The 21,627-nt window shown below is 39.3% G+C and overlaps 1 protein-coding gene across 7 annotated transcripts in view; it reads right to left on the reverse strand.

Moving 5' to 3' along the window:
• CAMKK1 (calcium/calmodulin dependent protein kinase kinase 1) overlaps nucleotides 1-21,627 on the reverse strand; it is a 176,455-nt gene that overhangs the window by 54,580 nt on the left and 100,248 nt on the right. For all 7 annotated transcript variants that reach the window (XM_072136131.1, XM_072136132.1, XM_072136133.1 and 4 more), the window contains 4 exons: nucleotides 17,522-17,655; nucleotides 17,033-17,069; nucleotides 14,429-14,450; nucleotides 12,277-12,365 (listed from right to left, as the gene is read on the reverse strand). In XM_072136131.1, coding sequence (XP_071992232.1) covers nucleotides 12,277-12,365; nucleotides 14,429-14,450; nucleotides 17,033-17,069; nucleotides 17,522-17,655 — 282 coding nt within the window. The remainder of the gene's footprint in view (nucleotides 1-12,276; nucleotides 12,366-14,428; nucleotides 14,451-17,032; nucleotides 17,070-17,521; nucleotides 17,656-21,627) is intronic.

Below are 21,627 nucleotides of genomic sequence, written 5' to 3' on the forward strand. Positions count from 1 at the left end.
GTGTTAAAGGGTTAAAAATATTGAGCATTCAGTATATATAAATATAAAATCTATCTTCTTGTATAGTAGGTTCAACATTTTTTAAAGGGGTTGTTTTGACGGGAAACACATTTTAAAAACATAACTAAGATGGAGTTAAAAAAAGACAGAATTAACCCCACTTCTACTGTACACTGACTTGGTGACATACAGTAGTTAATGTGAGGGAGTCCTCTCTCTACCCCTTAGAGAGCACCTTAACTGGCCTCAGGATGTGCAGAATACAGTTAGTAAGTCTCCAATGAGCTTTCTGAAAAGTCAAGTTTTAAACCCTTTAATCTATATATCCTTTGCCTACCTATATATATACAGCTTATCTGAAAGCATATCCTAATTCATAACCTGTACACATTTATATTTTAACATCAGAAAATATACAATTTCACGTAGAATACCTTATTATGAGACATTCAACAATTGATGTTGATCCATAAACCCTTTAATCTGCAAATTACCTGAAACTAGTCAAAGGGACACATGCACTTTTATATAGTCATACCATCATCACAATAAATCAAGTAAGACTTGTCTGCTAGTTTAGGAGGACACCAGTCTGCCACCAGACAGTTAAATGATATCCTACAGGGCAGGATTTAGCATGATGGCTGACTGAATAAATTAAGCTACTTTACATCCATGGGATGTTGGGGAGGTCCTACATCTGAATCCCCTGCATTTGTGAGAACCAGAGCCGGTGCCATCACTGGGCATACCAAAGCAATTGCTGGGCCCCCATAAGGCTGTACATAAGAATCCATGGGGGAGAGGGGGGCTGTATCTAATGAACCCATAGGGTGTGAGGGGGGCTTATATAAAATATCCATGAGAGGGCTGTTTGTGATGATAAACTAGGGCAGTGATGGCAAACCTTTTAGCGGCCGAGTGCCCAAACTGCAACCCAAACCCCCCCCCTTATTTATCGCGAGGTGCCAACCAAAAATTAAAGCAGTAATTTAGTGCTCCCTGTTCAACAACTTTCATTCATATTGGCCTCTTGAGGACATCAACACAGTAGAAAGATGGAACATTTTCATCATTTTAGCTTCTTTCCAGTGTCCCTCTGTACACAGAGAATCGTGGGGCCAGCAGGAGGTTCTCCAATACTAATCCAATGATAATTCGAACGTGTCTACTCATTCTCCCTCTACCTACAGTCCCAAGTAGTGAAGTAAGTATGAAAATATGACTGAAAGCAGCATCTTTTAAGTTGCTTGGAACTGCAGGAAGATTCTTTGAGTCCTGTCTGATGTGCTTGGACGATGGCCTGGGTGCCCACAGAAAGGGCTCTGAGTGCCGCCTCTGGCACCCGTGCCATGGGTTCGCCACCGCTGAACTAGGGAATATTTTAGGGAACAGGACACTTAAGTTTCTGTATTTTGAATACTGCCATGTGAATTCACTGCAAAGGGGCCCACTGAGGCTCTGTCATCCAGGGGCTACTGAAACCTGAAGCCGACCCTGGTGAGAACAAAGGACATTTTAATATTTTATTATACTTTTCATTCTTTATATGTTTGCCTCATAACACTGCCAAAATCTGCGAATAACTCTAGCCTTAATTTCTAGTTCAGTACTTGAGAGATGTTCAGCACATAGTTTGGTTTCTCTGCGATTCTAAGCCACTCATATAACATTCAGTGTACTTTATCTGACAGGCTTCAGAATACATGTACAGTATTAAATGACAGTAGTTGACAGAAGTTCTATTTTTTACTTACTCTCATATTTTCCTGTCAGAGCTGCGCTCAGCTGCAAGGGCACTACAGAAATAAGGAAACTTCTGGGTTTGAGCTAAGCAGAGCTGCTCCAAGCAATGCTCTGAGCCAATGTGCTCAACCATGTTTGCTCAACATTTAGGCCTTGGGTGCATGAACCTAAGGGGATTTGACAGCGAGTTCTAGAAGGCACTGAAGTGCATATCTTAGACTAATGTGAGCGCAAGTAAGCATTTACCAAGCATCTGAATGGTACCAATTAGGTTCCATAGTTGCAAATGTAGGCCACTGGATTATGGATGGAAAAAAATTAGACAGCCTATGTATTTAAATTGTTATATTTTAATATGTTTCATAAAACTACTTATATAACGATTAGCAATTTGGTTTCTCATTTAAATATTATCAAATAATACAGTATTTAAAATGTATTTCTCAGAAGAAAAGGATTAATAAGAAATGCAGCCACCCCTTCTATATTCCATACTATTGACAGTCTCACTGTTATATATATATATATATACACACACACACACACATGTATATAATGTCACTGCAACAATAACAGAAGACATTGGGCACATTTAATTACCCGGTCCCTCGGAGTTCCCGAAAGTGCATTGTACGACGACAATGCACTCTGCCATGATTCTCTAAGATCGTGCGCCCGATATCCTGCATGGGACACTTCCCTGCTCAGGTCCGACAGAGTTCACCATCTTCTTCCAGTTGTATGTAAGTGCATTGGATGCGACACAGTTTGAATGTTAAATCCCGTGGTCAGTTCGAATCAGTCGGATCGTCCGAGAGCACATCCCCATTTCTGTCGAATGAAAGCCGGTGCCGCTGTGCTGACACAATCCCCTTCTAAACACCTGTCACAGAGGAACAAATCCCTAAAACGTCGGGAAGTCCGACGGAAATGCGATCCGCGGACCCTTAGTAAATAAGCCCCATTATATAATGCCAGCACTGTTATGTTACTAAATTTCTAAATGAGACAATCAACCTGTTCAGGTCTGAAATTCTGTGGTGATTATCAAACTGGATTTCTATTTTATTGTTATAGGGTTTGAAATGCCCAGCTTCTTTTCACACGGCCATTTAGCGTAAATTGTAGCATTTCACATTTCCTTCTATAACTTTCAGCAAATAATTGACATGTTTTGTGTTAAGTTTGTGTAAAAGTGTTACATTTGTTATAAATACAATATACTTTATGTATCAATTTCTCATAGTTTTCTAGATCTCTGCTTGCTGTCATTTTATAGGAGGCTTCATTGTTTATACCTGTGGATAGAAATCTGTCATGTGTTTTTCACGTTAGTGGTATATTTTGTTTGATGTTTTGCATTTATTTCTAAAAAAAACAAAAAATTTTGCCATTTTCAAAATTCTAAATTATCTCCTTTTAAGGGAGACAATTTTACCACCCAAATTGGTTACTAACCAACATTCGTTTGCTTCATGTTTTCACAATTTTTAAAAATGTTGTTTTATATTATTTCGGTATTTTCAAATATAAATCGGGACTAGAAAAACATAATTTTTGTAATTAATTTATGACTTTTTTTGGTATTCACCATATAACATAATCTACCATATATAGGCTAGTATAAGCCGAGGGACCTACTTTTGCCACCAAAACCTGTGAAAACATATTGACTCGAGTATAAGCCTAGGGTCAAAAATGCAGCAACTAGTTTAATGTCCAGCAGAGCCCCCCTTTAAAAAGAAATTTCAAGCAGAGCCCCCATTTAAAGAAATGTCAAGCAGAGATCCCCTTTAAGGAAATGTTTAGGAAAGACCCCCTTCATAAAAAAATGTTCAGCAGTGCCCCTCTTTACAGAAATGTAAACCAGTGTTCTGCTTTACAGAAATGTCCAGCAGTGCCCCGCTCTACAGAAATGTCCAGCAGTGCCCCCTTTATAGAAATGTCCACCACTGCCCCCTTTCATGATAAAATAATAAACTTCCCCTATTTCTTTAGAAGAGTTAGCGGAAGTTATTAAGGCACTTCCTGCTGGTAAATCCCCGGGGCCAGATGGGCTTACTTATTTGTACTATAAAGTTTATCTAGATGATCTAGCCCCTTCCATGTTAACATTGTTTAATGCTTTCTTAGAGGGTTCCTCCCCTATACGCGACACTCTATCATCGTATATTTCATTAATTCCTAAACCAGGGAAGGACCCAACTGATTGCGGCAACTATAGACCTATTGCACTGCTCAACTCTGACCTGAAGATTTTTACCCGCATCCTGGCTAACAGGCTTAATGCATGGCTCCCACAACTAATTAGTAAAGATCAAGTTGGCTTTGTCCCTTGGAGACAGGGATCAGATAATACAAGACGTACCATTGACTTGATTGATGTGATAAATGCAGAGTCTAGATCTGCGTTGCTTCTTAGCCTGGATGCGGAGAAAGCATTTGACAGGTTAGATTGGTCGTTTATATTCGCCACATTGAAGGCTTATGGTATAACGGGGAACTTTTTGAGAGCAATACATGGGTTATATAGTGTCCCCACTGCAGTTGTCCGCTTCCCTCATGCAATGTCAGACCCGATTATTATACACAATGGCACTAGGCAGGGGTGCCCCCTTTCTCCATTAATATTCACCCAGTGTATAGAGCCCCTAGCAGCGAAAGTTAGGCTTAAAGGGGTATTCTCATATGGGCATTTACATTTAATTTAATTCATTTGCCATTTGTAAACATTTCTTTAATTGGATGTTATTAAAAAAAATGTTCCTGTGTGAAGATAATTTCTCATAAATGTAGCAGTTTTGTTCCTCGGATACGACCACGTCAGATTTTGGCAGCAGTGGTCAGACTTGCGCTATTGAGCCCTGTCTGACCTCCTGGATTCAGCAATCATTACCACAGGACGGCTGTGGGACATTTCAGTAACCCCCGGACATTTCATATACAAAAACCTTTTGTTCCTTTCTACAATCCCTCCAGCAGTGGTGGCCGTAACCGAGGAAGCCATCTCGTTTCTAAGGGACAAAACCACTACATTTATGAGAAATTATCTTCACTCAAGAACATTTTTTTAAATAACAACTTATTGAAAAAATGTTTATATATGGCAGATTAATGAAAACAGAATGTGAATGCCCAGACGAGAATACCCCTTTAATGCAGATATACGAGGAGTACTGGTAAGAGACAAGGAGTTCAAAATATCACTATTCGCTGACGATGTGTTATTGACTATAACATCCCCTCATACCTCCCTCCCGATACTGCATGCGATTATTCAGGAATATGGTAGACTAGCTGGGTATAAGGTGAATACGACAAAAACAGAAGCTCTGCCCCTAAACATTTCCCCCACGGAACTGTCCCTACTACAACAAAACTACCAATTTCAAGACGAACTACCAAGACGAACTCCCTGAAATATTTGGGGGTACAACTAACAACTTCCTACTCCTCGTTGTATGGTGCAAACTATCCACCCCTATTTAAGGACTTACGGGCTTTGCTAGCTAGGTGGAAAGGACATCATATTTCCCTGCTTGGTCGAATAGCTGCAGTAAAGATGACATGGATTCAGAAGCTCTTATATTACTTTAGGACTCTGCCGGTTAAAGTGCCGCAGAAAGAACTTAAGGCTCTACAAGGAGCTATCTTTAATTTTATTTGGGATAATAGACGACACAGAATGCCTAAATCGGTCATGCTTGCTCCCAAGGCCCGGGGAGGTCTAGCGGTCCCACATATTGTAAACTATTACTGGGCAACACAACTACAATATTTACCCTATTGGACAGCCTCAGCAGCGTACACCAAGTGGGTTGAGATCGAGAAGCTCTGGCTGGCTCCTGTACACCCAAATTCCTTCTTGTGGGGGCCTAACCCACCCCAACCAGCTCACCGGCTATTGGGTCCCATAGTTTTTACACTGTCCGCATGGCAAATATGCCAAAAAAGGTTCAACCTTACCTCCGAGTGTTCCCCAATGATGTCAATTCTATATAACCCTGCCATACCAGACAGCTTGACGACTCACATGGTGAGACAATGGTGTAAAGCTGGTTTGTTTCACTTGGCGGACTTGGTTGATCCTTATACCCTAGAGTTAAGACAGTTCGAATACCTCGCAAATGAGCGAAATTTACCTAGAAACGAATGGTATCACTATATGCAAATAAGACACTACGTCACCAATCATTATGGTTCAGCGTAAGTGTCTAGGCCCTCTGAATTTGAGCAACTGTGCAAGAGAGGCACCTCTTTTAGAGGATTGATATCAGATATTTATTAGATTTTGATATCCCCCTCGGGGGAACCCCCCTTTACCCATAAATACATGACTAAATGGGAGACGGACATTGGGCGAACTATTTCTCCAGCCCTCTGGCAGATAATTTGGAGTAGAGTGGCTAAGTCATCTATTTGCACAGCCTATAAGGAAACACAATATAAACTATTAATGCACAGGTACCATACCCCAGCACTATTACATGCATTAAACCCAACAATTCCGGCTACGTGCTGGAGGTGCCAAGCTGGTATAGGGACGCTTTATCACATCTTTTGGTCCTGCCCCCTCATTGTGCCATACTGGCAGTATGTAATGGAACTGTTGGGAAAATTGTTTAGCTCCAATGTCCCGTTAGACCCATTGACGTACCTTCTTAATGTGACCTCAGAGTCTGTTCCATTTCCTCTTGTATCTAATGTCCTGTCCACCGTAGTCTTGTTCTTTATGTTTTGTTACCAAGTTATATATGGTTAATACATAGTTTTATTTTCTTACTTTGCTAGTTTTATATGAAGGCCCGGCGATAGTTAGATGTGGCTGGGCAACCCAAAGAAGCTCAGAAGCGAGATTGTATATAAGGGTGGATCTAATATTGAATTCTGGGAAGTGCATGTAGCTTCACTTGGATGTAACGTGGAACTATACCGCATAGAGATGTAACATCATATTTTGTTCTACCAATGAGAACCTTAACGGGTACTTTGTGTATCTTCTACACATCTTGCAACTGTGATGGCTAATGTACACAAAAAGAATGTCCTATGTACTAGTACGCTTATTGTTATGTTGTAATAGATGAAACTACAAAAAAAAAATTTTTTAATAAAAATGAAAGTTTAAAAAAAAATAATAATAAACTTGGTACTCAACTCCAGCGCCATGAGGCAAGTTGAGCCTCTTGCCTGATGCAGCACCACCTGCAGCAATGTGGGAAGTGGGGGTGGGGGGACAGTTACCTGCTACAAAGCAGGATCGGACACTCAAAAATAGCGTCTCTTTATATCTGATGTCAGCAAGGATGGGAGACACTAGTGGATAACCCACTAAAAAATTAACCTGATATTCTGTATTACTACTGGATAGGTCAAACTAAGGTGCCATTGTATAGCTAGCCTTAAGCAGCAGAAAGTTAAGCTGCAGCCCTGGCGATACCATATTTCTTTATTTTTGTTTTAAGTTTTACAAATTTTGTAGAGTAGAAATTAATTTGGGGAAAATAATTTTTGAATCACAGTTAATTTTAATATTAAAAATATTATTATTTAATATATTATTTTAAATATTTTTTATTTTTTTTTATTTGTCCCACTATGGACCATGAACAAACAATTGTATGATTGCTTGTTCATTATAATACCCTGCAATACTGATGTATTGCTGAGTATTACAACTGCAATTGCAAAGGCTGACACAGTGCCGGTAAGGTCCTGGCGTCAATGGGGAGTGACACCATGCACACCTATATTTCATTGCCTGCGCTTCTCTATGGAAAGGGGAGGGGTGAGTAGCACTAATCCCTCTTCCTCAGCGCGCTGCCTACGGCTGGGCTAGCACACATTTGTCTGTATGGGGCCTTAGATCGTGTGATCAGTGCTTACCACACAATACAATGTTTTATGAGGGGAGATGCTCTTTAATGGGATTGCAATTCACTGGAAGAAAGGCTATATAAAAATAAGATTGGACCGTGAAAATATGCCAGCACAAAAGATGCTTTCTTTAAAGGCAGGGATGGATAAAACAATCTTTATTATACAGTGGGATTTAATTTTTTGGTACACAAGTTGGCAGCTGAGTAGTAGGAGCAGATGCCCCTTAAACAGCTATATGATGGGTTATCTTACAGGTTTGGTGACAGATGGTAATTGTACTAATTTGTAATATTCTCGAGGCAGATCTCTGGTAACTCAGTATTTCTGTTCCTTCATAAAAACCACCACCTTTTCATTTCATCATTCAGAGAACCCCCAAGAAAATAAATTATAACATCATAAACTGACTTTTTTATTTCCATCTGTTAAACATTACTTATTCTTAGTGGCATAAGAGGATTTCAGGTAGAAAGAAAAGCCCCAGGGCTGGCAGCCATTCTAATCAGGTGAAATGTTTCCTTTTGTGAGTGCAACAGAAATCCCATTTAATTCCTGGATATCGTTGTGCTATTCAATTTCCTAATTTACGACAGTGCTCTGATTTTTCCTGTCTGCAATGTGATTTATTCGCTGCAGCCAGGAAATATAATCCAAAGTGATGGAAGCGGTGGAAATTGTTTCTTTCAAATGTTTCCCTAATCCCAACCTGGAACAGTTTCAACATTACATCCAGCTGTCTGTAAGACCAAAGACAGCTAAAAATACAGCATACTGAGAATACACAGAAAAAATAGAGTGTCAGCATGAGATAGGGATCGGATGCTCAAATCACAGTGTGACCATTTCTAGCTAGAAATTTATGACTATATTATCAGATTATACTGCCACAAAATATTCAACATTGTGCCCAAGGCTGAGTGGCAGGTATATATCACTCTTCTAGCAGTAAGTGAGCTGCACCCTGTGCATTTATTATTAGGATTGTGTGTTTCCTTTGCTGCAGAGATCACAGTTGCCCAGAGGATTTTAGCTGTCATTACTCAAGCACATCTTAGAAAATGACAGTAGATAGGTAATTGCTATAGCTACAGCTGCTAATTCACCTCATTTCCAGTTACTTGTCTGATAAATTATTAACTCACATCTGTAATTGGCGTCATCTCTGCCTTCTCTTCTACCTAACCTGTATTTTTCAGAAAAAAAAACAAAATTGCCAAATACCATGACAGGTTGTCCTGTCATGTCTTGAAATTGTTCTATATACGTGCTGAAAATAATAAACAGCACATATTCACCCTCTATGTACAGGGGCCCGCTGTGATGTGATGACCACAGTCGAGAGCCTGCTACAGCAGCAGTTACAACCTGTATTAGGCACGCGAGGAGGAATGGGGTCGAGGTTGTACATCACTGAGGGAACGTACACTACATCATATTACATAACATCAATAAATTAACTTCACAATGTTCTTTAATGCCATTTTTTTCAACAATTTTAAGATGTAGTTTCATGTGGTCCACTTCCCACCTGTAAAAAAGCTATTTGTTCCTTGCCATCTTCTTTTGTTGCTTCCACGCTGTAAGAGAAAGCTGTGGCTAAATCATATCTACTCTGCTGTTCATTTGATGTGATGGCTTGGCAGGTACTAAAGGAAGGAAACAATATTCAGGGGAAGTGGTAAACCAAAGCAGCATTTGCTTATATCTCACCACAAACATCTGGAAGAAAGATTGAATTGCTTATATGCCTGGAGATACATTGTGTAGCTTTGCAGGATTCTTAATCCATGCAGTTGTGAGATCATAGAATAAACCCCAAGTGCATAGCAACTATTTGGCATGCAGGCTACAAATAGAAGCCTCAGAGTAGCATTAAATTGTGTTACCGCATTTTAACGCTTGTGGGAATTTAATTTTCCCATTGATGGTAGTTTTTTTTTTTATTTGTGTGTTACAATGACCCTTTACATGGATAAGTTATGCTGCATGAAATCTTCTAATTGTAGCCATTACAGTACAAGCCAGGTAGTTACATACTGTAATCTTCCAGCATGATGAATATATATACCTTTCTAATGTAATGTGTTTTTTCTCTCCCCAATTCCCACTGATAAGTGGATTAGGGAGTAAAAAAAAAGTCAGTGCAAAGAAGTGTGAAAAAAGCAGATACAAACAAAAATGAATAAGATGACTACAGTACAAAAATATTCATATATAATTAGGTAGCAGTGCTGCATCTCTAGTTGCAATCTATTGGGGTGCATTGAAATAAAATAATGTAATTATGGCTTCCAGGTTAAATTTCCTAGCATTTTACCCCTTTGAGAGTAAAATAGTAACTACTATTACTCAACCCCACCCTGGCTGAATAGTGCTTCTATATAAATTTCTGTGAATTTATGTTCATCTTAGCTAAACAGAGCTAAGCAAAGATTTTAATAATAATAATAATGTATTTATATAGCGCACACAGATTATGCAGCGCTGCACAGAGCTTGCCAAATCAGGCCCTGGGGCTCACAATTTAATCATCCTACCAGTATGTTTTTGGAGTGTGGGAGGAAACCCAAGGAAACACGGAGAGAACATATGAACTATTTGCAGATGTTGATCTGGATGGTACTTGAACCAAGGACTCCAAGGCTGCAAGGCTATAGTGCTAACCACTGAGCCACTGTGAAAGTCATTTTAATAGGAAGGAGAGGGCATGAAAGGAGTGAAGTAAGTGGAGCAGGAGGCATTTTCCTCTGAGAAGTTGTATAATAAGGTTTATCCTATTTACTTGTGAGTGAATAACTTGGCTAGCTTGCTTCATACATCCAGAATTGCTGATCTCCTGTGGTTCCAAGCACATAGTCCAATGTGAACAATGTTTTTTATTAGACATGTATCTGCATGTATATGTACTTGTATCTTTTCCGCCTTTAAAAACTGCAGACTTTCCCTGTTTTCAGCATGTTGTCCGCTGTATACACACTCAGCTTCTGTCTTTCATCCAGGTAGTTCATATGAGGTCATCTCTTCTCTCTCTCTCTCCTCACAGTCCATCCACACTGACATAGACAGGAAGAGGGGAAGGAGCAGGATATGTCTTAGTGCTCATTCACATGGCCACAATGGGGGCTGTGATCTGGACGCAGGAGTTGTAACCAGATTATGGCCCCCAAAGATTTCCATGGCTCCAGGTCGTGACATGGTGAGCACACAGTGCATCACCGCACCGTGTGTGATGATAGCAGCGCAGAGTCCCGTACTCCACCAGATATATGGCCACTCTTCTGCCTGTGGAGGAAGCAGAGGTGACGAGCGCTCACCCCACCTCTATCCCGCCTTGTGCCCACTTGAGATCCGGTCCGGGCAAGCACTCGGCTGTGTTTAAGAGCCCTTACTCCCGTTATAGGCTCCACCTATTCAACTGAGCTTGGCAATCGGGATTGGGGAAGAAGCAAGGAGGGTCTGCACCTAGTACAAAAGTTAGTTAGCTGACTTCTTTGTCATATGATGATCATTCAGGGATTATCCACAAGGCATAAAATTTGATGTATTGAAAAAACTGGCAGTAGTGAGCGGAGAAAGGTGACTGCAATACGCTCACTCTGGAGCGTATCACAGTATAGCATGGATAGCATTCTTATAATGGCTTTTTCACACTTTATTACAACCTCTGTTTCCTACCTATGTTACACAGGGTGCAAGGAGAGTTATAACACACAATAATATTGTAATGCAAATGCCTATAGAAAGCAGAAAGACATAAGACTGTAATGGGCTTCTGCAACCTGTCCTTAGTGAAAATGAGGTCCCTGGTGACTTTGTTCCCTTTAATAAATCTTGATTGAACTTAAAATGAGATTTATAACAGAGTGCGTTTACTTGAACTTGAGTTCCAGTGGAAACTAATATCACCAAAAAAGAGAAGAGAGGGATATGCCATAGACAATAAAATATATACTTTTATTAAATGTAATTAAAACAGACATTAACATTAAAAAATGAATGCATAGTGCACAGAGGCAGGTAAACAAAGTGTATGGGGAACGTACAAAGTATAAACATACATGTGCAATGTGTATACCTGCAATGGACGCCATGCTACCCAGCATCCACCCAACGTGTGTCTTGGTGTCCACACCTTTTCACCTGTTCACATCTGTGATATGTGATTCATTTGAGTGGCCAAGCTTTACCACTTGTATAGGAATGTACTCATTATTATCGTTTGCATTATTGCATATGCTATTGGTTGCGTTTTTGTAGGTTTTCTTAAGTGGAAACTAGCCTAAAATAATTTTGCTCCTTGAAACAGACACTATATGGAAAGGACTTTATCTACCTTGACAATCTATAGATACTTCTGTTATCAATCTCCACTATGAAGTTTAACTTCACAATAATCCAGCACAGACATGGCTAAGGTGCCCGCAGAGGAAGTATATAAGATTACAATGAGAACGGCACAATGTATTACTACATGACTATGGCATTAGTGCCATGTTATGGTGTTAAGGTAATCAGGGCACAGAAAATCTTTTTCCACCCCAGTGACAAATAAACAACTTTAAAAGAGCTTGAAGCATGAAACATCAGCAAGCATGTCTTGCTAAAAGCAAAGCACAGGAAAATTATCAATTTTTGAAAACAAGTACTCACAGTATTCAATGCCCAGCACAATGTCCCTAAAATAAACCCGAGCTTGCTCTTCTGAGAATGGGTTGTCACATGGCACCTCCATAACAGGTCTGTGTGCAGAAAACCTTGCATTAAAACCTACATTGAAAACATGAATTTAACTGCAAATGTCATTGAAAATTTTGAATGAGATATCAAAAAAGGCTATTTCAAGTCTATGATTATACAACTTTATTAACATTTGTAATATAAAAAATATAATAAAAAAAAATAATAAAAAGAAGATTCCATTTTAGCTGGTGTATCTTGTTTGTTTCTTCTTTACTTAAAGATTGTTTCCTATCTAACTTAAGATTGTTCCATATTCAGCTGAATATAGAGCATAAGGGGGCACATTTACTAATCATACCAAAGTTACAGTGCCTGGATCTATGAGTAAGTGTCCCTGTTTTATCAAGCCTGATTTAAATTTTTTAAATATCAAAATTATAGATTAAATGCCTCAATCTGTCCTAAATGTTTGTCTAGTACATCATCTTACAGTAGATTATATCAAAATGTATCTGACTCAAACTGAAAATACGAAACTTTTTGGGAGATCCTGATAATACCCATTTTCTATTGCCAACTTAACCGTCTTTAACCGGTTCTGAGCCCTCTCCATACCCGGTAACTCTTTGCTGCATATTGCAGCAAAGACTTACCGGTAACACCCTCGATCGGTGCGTTACCATGACAGACTCAAGTCTTCGGAAGACACAAGGCTGTCTCGTTTTAACCCTTTCATTACAATGTAGTATGCCATACTATTGTAGTATGGCAGTGTATGATAGGATTGATGAGACAACCTAGGGTTAAAGTATCACTCTTCCCTAGAACTGATATAAATAAACGCTTCCGAAAATCCCCAATCAATCAAAATATAATAACTTTTTTTTACTGCATTTAACCCCGTAACAGTTAATAGCGCCCAAAGTCGAAAATGGCACTTTTTTGAAAAAATCTCTAAAAAGTGAACAAAAGGTCATACAGTCCTAAAAATGATATAATTGAAAACATCATAAAAATTCACAAAAATTACACCACCCACAGCTCCATACAATGAAGAATGAAAAAGTTATTTGCGCCAGAAGTTGGCAAAATTAAAAAAAAAAAAAAAAAAAAATTTGTACAAGAGGTTTTAATTTTTGTAAATGTATGAAAACATTATAAAACCTATACAAATTTGCCCGTATCCCCATAATCGTATCGACCCAAGGAATAAAGTAGACATGTAATTTGGGGCGCATAGTAAAAGCCGTAAAATCCAAGCCCACAAGAAAACGGCGCAAATGCATTTAAGGACTGCATTTGGTCCTTAACCGGTTAGAAATCTTATTTACAGCATAGAATTAAGCAATTCTTGCGCAAATGCTGACTTACAGTGTTAGCGGATACTAGTGTGCAGTACGCACCCATCAAAAGTATGACTCCATTAAGGTTGTGACAAACTAGAGGATCCCACCACCGTGTGACCCACAACTTCAGGGTCGCCGGAATATCAAGCTATCCACAACGGGTACACATCACAGTTGATGTTCGCTGCACACCTTGTATTGGTTGTATATATTTAATTTATACAGTTATTCAATCTACAAACTTTTATATACTTTCCATAACTATCGGTCTTAACCATTATGCTTACTCCGCTATTATGTCACAACAAACCAGAGGACTTTTAACTTGAAGGTTTTTATTGTACAGGTACATAAATTTGAAAATTTATTATTGGAATTGAAAATAAATGTATATATTCTTTTTTGGAAAACCTTGTCCATATAACCTTAGTTAGCGCTGATTTCCTTTTATTTATTTAAAGAAAACATTTATACAAATAATAGACCAAGATAAATATCCAAAAAGGGCAGCTGCAGTGCTACAGGTGAAATGGGTTGTATGGGATCAGGGTTTTTTTTAATACTGGTCTTAAGTGGTATAAAAATATCAATCTCAGTGGTTATTTCACATTGACAGCCATGCGCCTGCCCCAGCCTGGTAGTAAGGCTGTAAATGGTACACGCTGTTGGTGCTGTATTAAACAGAGGCAGGTCTATATATCTGCATGCAGATAATTGTTAAAATTATTAAATATGCAAAAGACAAAAACACAGACATTAATCAATAATGTACATACCCTTTGCGCAGAAGGTCAAATACTGCAAAGAAAAATAAGTAGTGAATAATGCATTAATAGATTTCATAAACCAAAAAAAGTATAAAAAAAATGAACAAATGTTTTTAAAAATGTCTCATTAAAATGCACTTTTAAAGACGATTGCCTCCATTTCAATTGAATATTTTAAAGTTCTGAGGTGAATTATCAATCAAGAGAGTAGCGATTGAATGACAGCAAACACAAATCCTAAAACTAGCGATAAATTTACTGAAAATGGGATTTTAAAAAAAAACTGAATTAAAGATCATTTGCTGATCAAATTAACATTATTAAGAGGTGTACACCATTATTTTAGCTTACATTTTTGGATAACTAAGGATTTTTAATAACTAATGTCTCAAAAAATGTAATGCATTATTGTGATATGCTATTAAAACTAAAATTCAAACCACAGCCACATAATTTTCACATCTGCTGCTTTTGGTGGGAAATATTATTGTATGTTTTGGGTAGAAATGTTGTCTCGGCGTTATACATATAAAATATGTTCCACAAAATAGTGGCATACAGTGTTAAAAATGTTTTCTAGTTTATTTAACCTCTGTTCTCCTGAAATGCTCTGCTTCTGATCTACTGTAGAGGGAGTAGAAAACCACAACAAATGTTTTGCAATCACAATGTAAGCTTTGTCAGTTGTTTACATTGTAAAGATATCCACACAAGGTGGTTGAGTTAAAGCAGCATTCTGGTATTGTGGAGTTTTGTAATAGCTGTGGTTGTGAGGCCATTGTTCTCCAGAACAGAGGTTTCCATTCCCTCCAGCAGCATTACTGCTTGTTTGATGAAGTTGCATTAGCGCACTGCCCATGCGTGCTGCAGTTCCACTGGTTTGCAATACACAAGATTGAATTAATCACCAGACATCAACCATCTTGAAGTATTTATAGAAGTGTTTATAATATACATACAAAACAAACCAGAAAATATATGCTTCATTAAAATATTATAGCTCCAGAAAAAAAAATTGCAAAACCCTGGGTCCTGGTTATTGTGGGTTTCTTGAAACTAGGAATTAGAATTATGACATTGGAGTGGTATCGATTGATCCTGGACTTTCTTCTAGCCAGATTGGAGTGGCAGAAGTGACCCGCTTGATCTGCATCTTTTTAATGACATTTTGAGGAGTAGAGCACCGACTACTTGTATCTAACTTGTATTTTCCTGTGGATTTGTTGTGGGGCTCGCTCTTTTGGACTGCTGCTCCTTTGTTGGATATATACTTTGAGGATGTTTTTTTTTTTTAATAACTTTTCAACTCTAATGACCCGTGTCTTATAAATCTTGCAATTTTACACTTCAGTGCAGTAGAAATGGTATTTTATGGAATGGCCTCCAGAAGCGACAATGATAAACATCTCTGTAAAAGGTTGCAGTGACCTGTAAGCTTTACATGTAATGGAGAGTAAGGCCACGATAAATGAGAATGGTTAAGTAATGCTTGCTGATATTAAAAACCCTCATCTGAAATAATAGTACAAATTGATGTTTTCAGTGCATACAATCTCACTATATATTTGCTTCGGCTGGCAATCTAACTTTACAACAAATAGTTTTTTATCACTATTATTTGACATGTAGGACATAGAGACAAAAATAACTGTAAAACAAATATCACAACTTTGTATTGGTTCCTAAAATTTATAGGAAGTGCATTTTATATTGTACTGTATTTCTACATTGCACAAGGTGTACACCATGTAGCATTCTCATATTTAGGACACAGTTTATAAGGAAAACAAAAACCACCATTCTCTGTTAATCTAATGGGAGCTGTCCAGTGTGCTGAAAATTTATTTCAAAGATAAACTACTTACGGTACTTCCTGACCCTGTCTGTAGTACCACTGGCTTGACTGTATTTTGGATACCTCTTGTAACTGAGCATTCTATATTTTCTGTAATTGATACAGGAGTGCAAAAAAGAGGAAGAGCCAAATGGGTGCGCTTGTAACCAAAAATGAAATAAGATCTCCAGATGTGACGGAATTCACACTATTTATTGATATAACATAAAAATCCAGTGGTTACACGTTTCGGGGAAACCCCTTCGTCAGACCAAAAGTGTGGACACTGAGTTCCTGCTCGGGCGGTCAGCGGTGGTTACCGGTTCTTTGGAGAGCGTAGGAGTAGCTGCAGTAACCAAGGTTTATAATTAAGAAACCTTTTCCCTCGGAATAGATAACTTTACCGCTTACTAACAAGTGGTCACCAGGTGAGTACCCACCTTCTCACCTTAATCGATACCGACCTATCCCTACGTTATTACGCGAGGCGCCGTCCTCTTCCGTTGTTGTTTTTGTTTTCTTTCTTCTATATTTTCTGTAATGTCACTAGCCACAACATTCCACATGTAAATTCATCTAATTTACAGATTGTGAATTCTATTATCATAATACAACTTTCACACAGTGACTCACTGGCTGCAATGAAATGACAATGCCTAACATCCTGAAAGCAATGAACTGTAGCTTCAAGTCAACTGGATAGTCACGTGTTGCAGACAACTCAAAAGTATGTGTCAGTTCATTTATACTACATATTACTTCAAAGTTAACAACCTTACCCATGTAAAGATTATCTTCTGCTGGGTCATCCAACACCTGTTTCATTAAATAAAAATTAGTGAGTTAGTAAAGGAACTCTAGCACTTTATATTCTAATTACAAAAGGAATCTCACTAGTTTTGTAATTAACACAAACCATAACATTTTGCATATGATATCTTGAAGAGAATTGTTAAGACCACAACTTCATTGTTATTCTTTTGCAGTAGGTTTGCACAATGTTTTTTTACAGTGGATTTTTCTACTTTGGATCCATCACCAATAATTATTTTTTACCACATCATGGTTCAAAATCCCTCCCACCCAAAAAATATGTGTGAACCTACCACTATGATAAGATATTAGATCACTAATATGCTGTTCATACCTTCTACAATAACATTTATTTTTAAGTGTATGGAGCTAAAAAAAAGTTTTGCCTGTCAAACATGGTGGCTGACATTGAAATTCTAAGATCAGTGTACAAAAGTTTTGATGTAAAAACTTACCTCAACTAGTCTGACAATATTAATATGGTCCAACTTTTTCAAAATTGCTATCTCTTGATAAACCCTGTCCAATGGAGCCATTGGTTTTGCTTGTTCTCCTGATGCAGTTTTTGAACCCCTTGGGGGTGGTCGACCTTTTAAAATAAAAATAAAAAAACTGTTAAAAGGTTGAGTAAAGAACAGGTTTGTGATATAAAAACTGGCATAAAAAAGACAATAGGAAAGTTCTTTATGGCTGCCTTTTGCATCATGTTTAGTCTATCTAGAATGTCAGAAAAGCAAAGAAAATCTTGTGTAAATAAAAATCTTGCTTATATAAAATATAAAATGCATACACATCATTACATTTTTAACCACCTAACTGCAGGAGTAAAGTAAATATAATAGACTATGCCAGGACTTTCTGTAATGTGAATATAAATTAAGGTCCATGCAAGAAATTCACACAGAGAATATGGATGCTTGTATACCAAGAATATATTATTACATTGATGCGCCAAATTAATAGAACAAAAGAACAGGAGTAAACCAAGATAAAGGATGTATTATTTTGAAATTAATTTAAAAACAGTTATAGGATACATGGAATTCATCCCTTTAAATCAGGAGTGTTCTAAAAGAAGCTTGCAGGCTTGTGTAATTTATAGAGAGACCCCTCTGGTTATGTAGAGACTGTGGACAATTGTTTGTTATATATAGTAGTAAGACAGGATTCTGTTATTTTAACACATACAGTAGCTGAATTTTTATTCTCATCTTTAATTATGGTCATGTCGTAAGGGTGTCTATTAGTATGCCCATTACTAAGTGTGGCATTCAGGAAAGCGGCTGCAAAGGTACATAGGTGAAGAGCTATGCAGGGTGCAATTGGTCCTTGAAAAGCAAGTGTTAGAGAGGTTGTGAAACTTGCAGCCTTGTATCCGGAAGAATATGTCACTTGTGCCGGCTTAAGAGTGTGTACAGCAGATGAAAGCTGAAAGAAGTAGATGGCTGCTGGCTCGGCTTCGTGGGAGCGAGGCATTGTGAGTAAATGTTTTTTTTTCCCTCACAGTGGGACAGGGGGGGCCGTGGCTGCTTGGGGCACAGTGACTGCTCAGGAGAAGTGTGGCTAGGTATGGCAGTGTTACTTCTGGTGGGGGAAGGGAAGTGCAGCTACTGAAGTCACTGTGACAACTGAGGGGCATTGGGTACTGGAGTACATACTGGAAACAGGATAGAGGCTAACTTTCTGAGCATGGAGGTCTCAGTGATGGGACCTCTGTTCTCATGATCCATGGGGGTCCCATCACTGAGCTCTGCAATGTGGGGAGTGATAAATAGAAACACTACTGCTAAATATATTAGCATTTGTACACACCAGGTAAAGCTAATATGGGGGTGTGTGGGCTAGTTGTCGATGAGGTAAGCAGTAAGGTGCCAGAGCTCCCCTTTTCTAATCCTGGTTGGTGGTGGAAGGGCACAGGTTCCGAGGGAGTATTTGTAGCAGCGGTTCCCGAGTCTAGATGACCAGGAACCGAAGGCAGATGTGGGCAGAGAAGCAGGGAGAGCAGACCTCCCCAGATGGCACCCAACAGTCAGCTGAGAGCAGAGAAAGGCTTTGCCCAAACGGCAGCAGAAGCTGGTGGTCAGACTGGGATGGATGGATCCTGCAGCAAGCACACTCCAGTAAGTCCCCGGACTCCAGGTTTTTGTTCTGGGGTAATCCCTGTCAGGAGGGGAAGACATGGTCGAGGATGAGGGGGAAAAGGCTGGAGCCCAGGCAGAGGAGTCTTGTGGATAGTCTGAAAGAGGACATTTTATTCATGCGCCAGGAAGTGGAAGGGTGCTTCCCCCTTTTGCGACAAGAGTTGTGTGACCAGTCACAAGCAGTATTTTGTTGGCTTTGTAGGTAAAGACTGACGATCTAGAGAACCGACTACACTGGAACAATGTGTGAATAGTCAGTGTTCTGAAGAAAGTGGAAGTGCCGAACTCGGATTAATATTTTGAAAAGTGGCTCCTGGAAACGTATGTGTGAGACAACCTTACTTCTATTGTTTGCAGTTTAGAGGGCACACTGGGTGCCAATGAGCGTGGCGCCGCCGGGTTGATAACCACGCCCGTGCTTGTCAAGCTGTTGAGAATTGTCAAATATACAGATGAGACTGTATAATAGTGGTAGCATATATCCACCACCGTACTCTAGTGTCTCTCTTGAAGAGACATTTGGAAAGGATGGTGACTGATAGATATGGACAGACTTTCTTTGGATGGGCGTGGGGCCTGCATGATTTATGGCGTGAGTGCAATGAGGTTGTACGTCAGTACTCGTGTGTCTTCTACATATGGCTCTTTATCCTGAATAGATATGATGCTTGGATCTAACAGGATGATACATACCTACAGTGATAGTTATTGCCCATTTGCCAAGAATGATATCGGATCACTCTAAACTCTTACAGTGAACTAGGGGGGGGGGGGGACTCTTACTTCCCGACCCTATTGACAAGCCTCTAACTCTGAAGAGACCCATCCAGGCCGAAACTGCTGTCTACAGTTGAGAATCTGTTCCTTTTTGAATAGATATACTGGTTTGGTTTTAATCCTGCATCATGTCATAAGGTTTTCTGAAGCTCATGCGTGAGTCAAGGGAGCTGCTGTACGAGGTAGCTAATAGAGGCATGGTTTTCCTTATTTGCATGTTTTCTAAGAATCCCCTAGTGAGGAGTCCATGCCTATAAGTCTCCATGGCCTTAATTGTCAGTATGCGTAAGGAGAACTCTTATTTCCCGACCCCAGTCAAAAGCCTCTCACTTAGCCAAACCAGTTCTCTACGGTGTAAACAGGTCGAAACAGTGCCGTCCACAGTTAGGAATCTGTTCCTTCTGGAATAGATATACGGGTTCAGTTTTAATCCTGCATAATGTCATAAGACCTCCTGAAGGTCATGCTTGATGTCAAGGGAGCTGCATTATTTGCATGTTTTCAAAGAATCTCCTAGTGGAGCGTCCATAAGTCACCACACGCAGATTGTTTGGAATCTGCAGTCAAAGGTATGGACACAGAGGAATGTCATATTAGAGATGGGATGCTGGAGAGAGTGTGTGTAGAAGTGCAGAAGCAGCTTAATGCACACTTGATGGAACAGGCAGACAGTAAACATATGTTCTTAAAAGAGCAGTACTACGTGGAGTGGGAGAATATGGGGATAATATTGGCCAGGATGACACAGGCCCAGAAGGAGCATTCCTTTGTTTACAGTTTGAAAGCTGTAGGAGGCCACTTAGTTTCAACTACTAGGGGGGTGTCTGAAGTATTTGAGGTTTTCTATAAGCAATTGTATGCTACTAGGGCTGAATACACAGAGGCCCAGCTAGAGGTCTTGGGAAGGGGCGGGGAGGCGGAGTTGTTATGCCCTTACTGGGATCAGAGGCGAGAGAACTATTGGAGGCTCCTATCTCCCTGGAGGAAAAGAAGTAGGTGTTGGGGGAATGGCTAATGAAAAGGCCCAGGGAATGGACGTTTGGGGATATCCTTCTCCCGCTATGGTGGGAAACAGTGAAGGAAATTTTTGATAGGCGTAGTTTACCAGGCACTGGTGACTAATGTAACATGGCAGCATCACTGTATGTGTACATTACATTACAGATACACACACTCTACAGAAGATCAGCTCTGAGAGGACCCCCTCCCTAAAAGCCTTTTTTTTTTGTTCAGTTTTTGCCATATACTCGATGTAAGCTGCCACCTATGTGCAGACCACCCCTTTTCTTGTACAAAGAGGTCTGCTCAAAGAGGTTGCATTGTATATATACTGCGCTGTGTGTTAGAACTGATGGGGAGCCTGAGCTCTGCCTTTATTTGTGTATTCAGACTTTCATACATACAATTTTCTACTATATCCAAAACTTTTAAACACAAAACAGCACTACTACATCTCATTCCTGTTATGTAATTGGATGACCTGAAGCATGTGATCAGTCACATGCTTATGACGTTATGGCAGGTCCTGCAGCTGCTGAGAGATTTACTGATCCTGAGAGTGCATGTGCTAGTAACCTCTCCTCCCACCCTCTTCTCCTCTACTCCCTTTGGCTACAGAATCACATGGTAACTAATATACACAA

The sequence above is a fragment of the Engystomops pustulosus genome, chromosome 2, assembly GCF_040894005.1.
Source record: "Engystomops pustulosus chromosome 2, aEngPut4.maternal, whole genome shotgun sequence".
NCBI classification, from domain to species: Eukaryota; Metazoa; Chordata; class Amphibia; order Anura; family Leptodactylidae; genus Engystomops; species Engystomops pustulosus.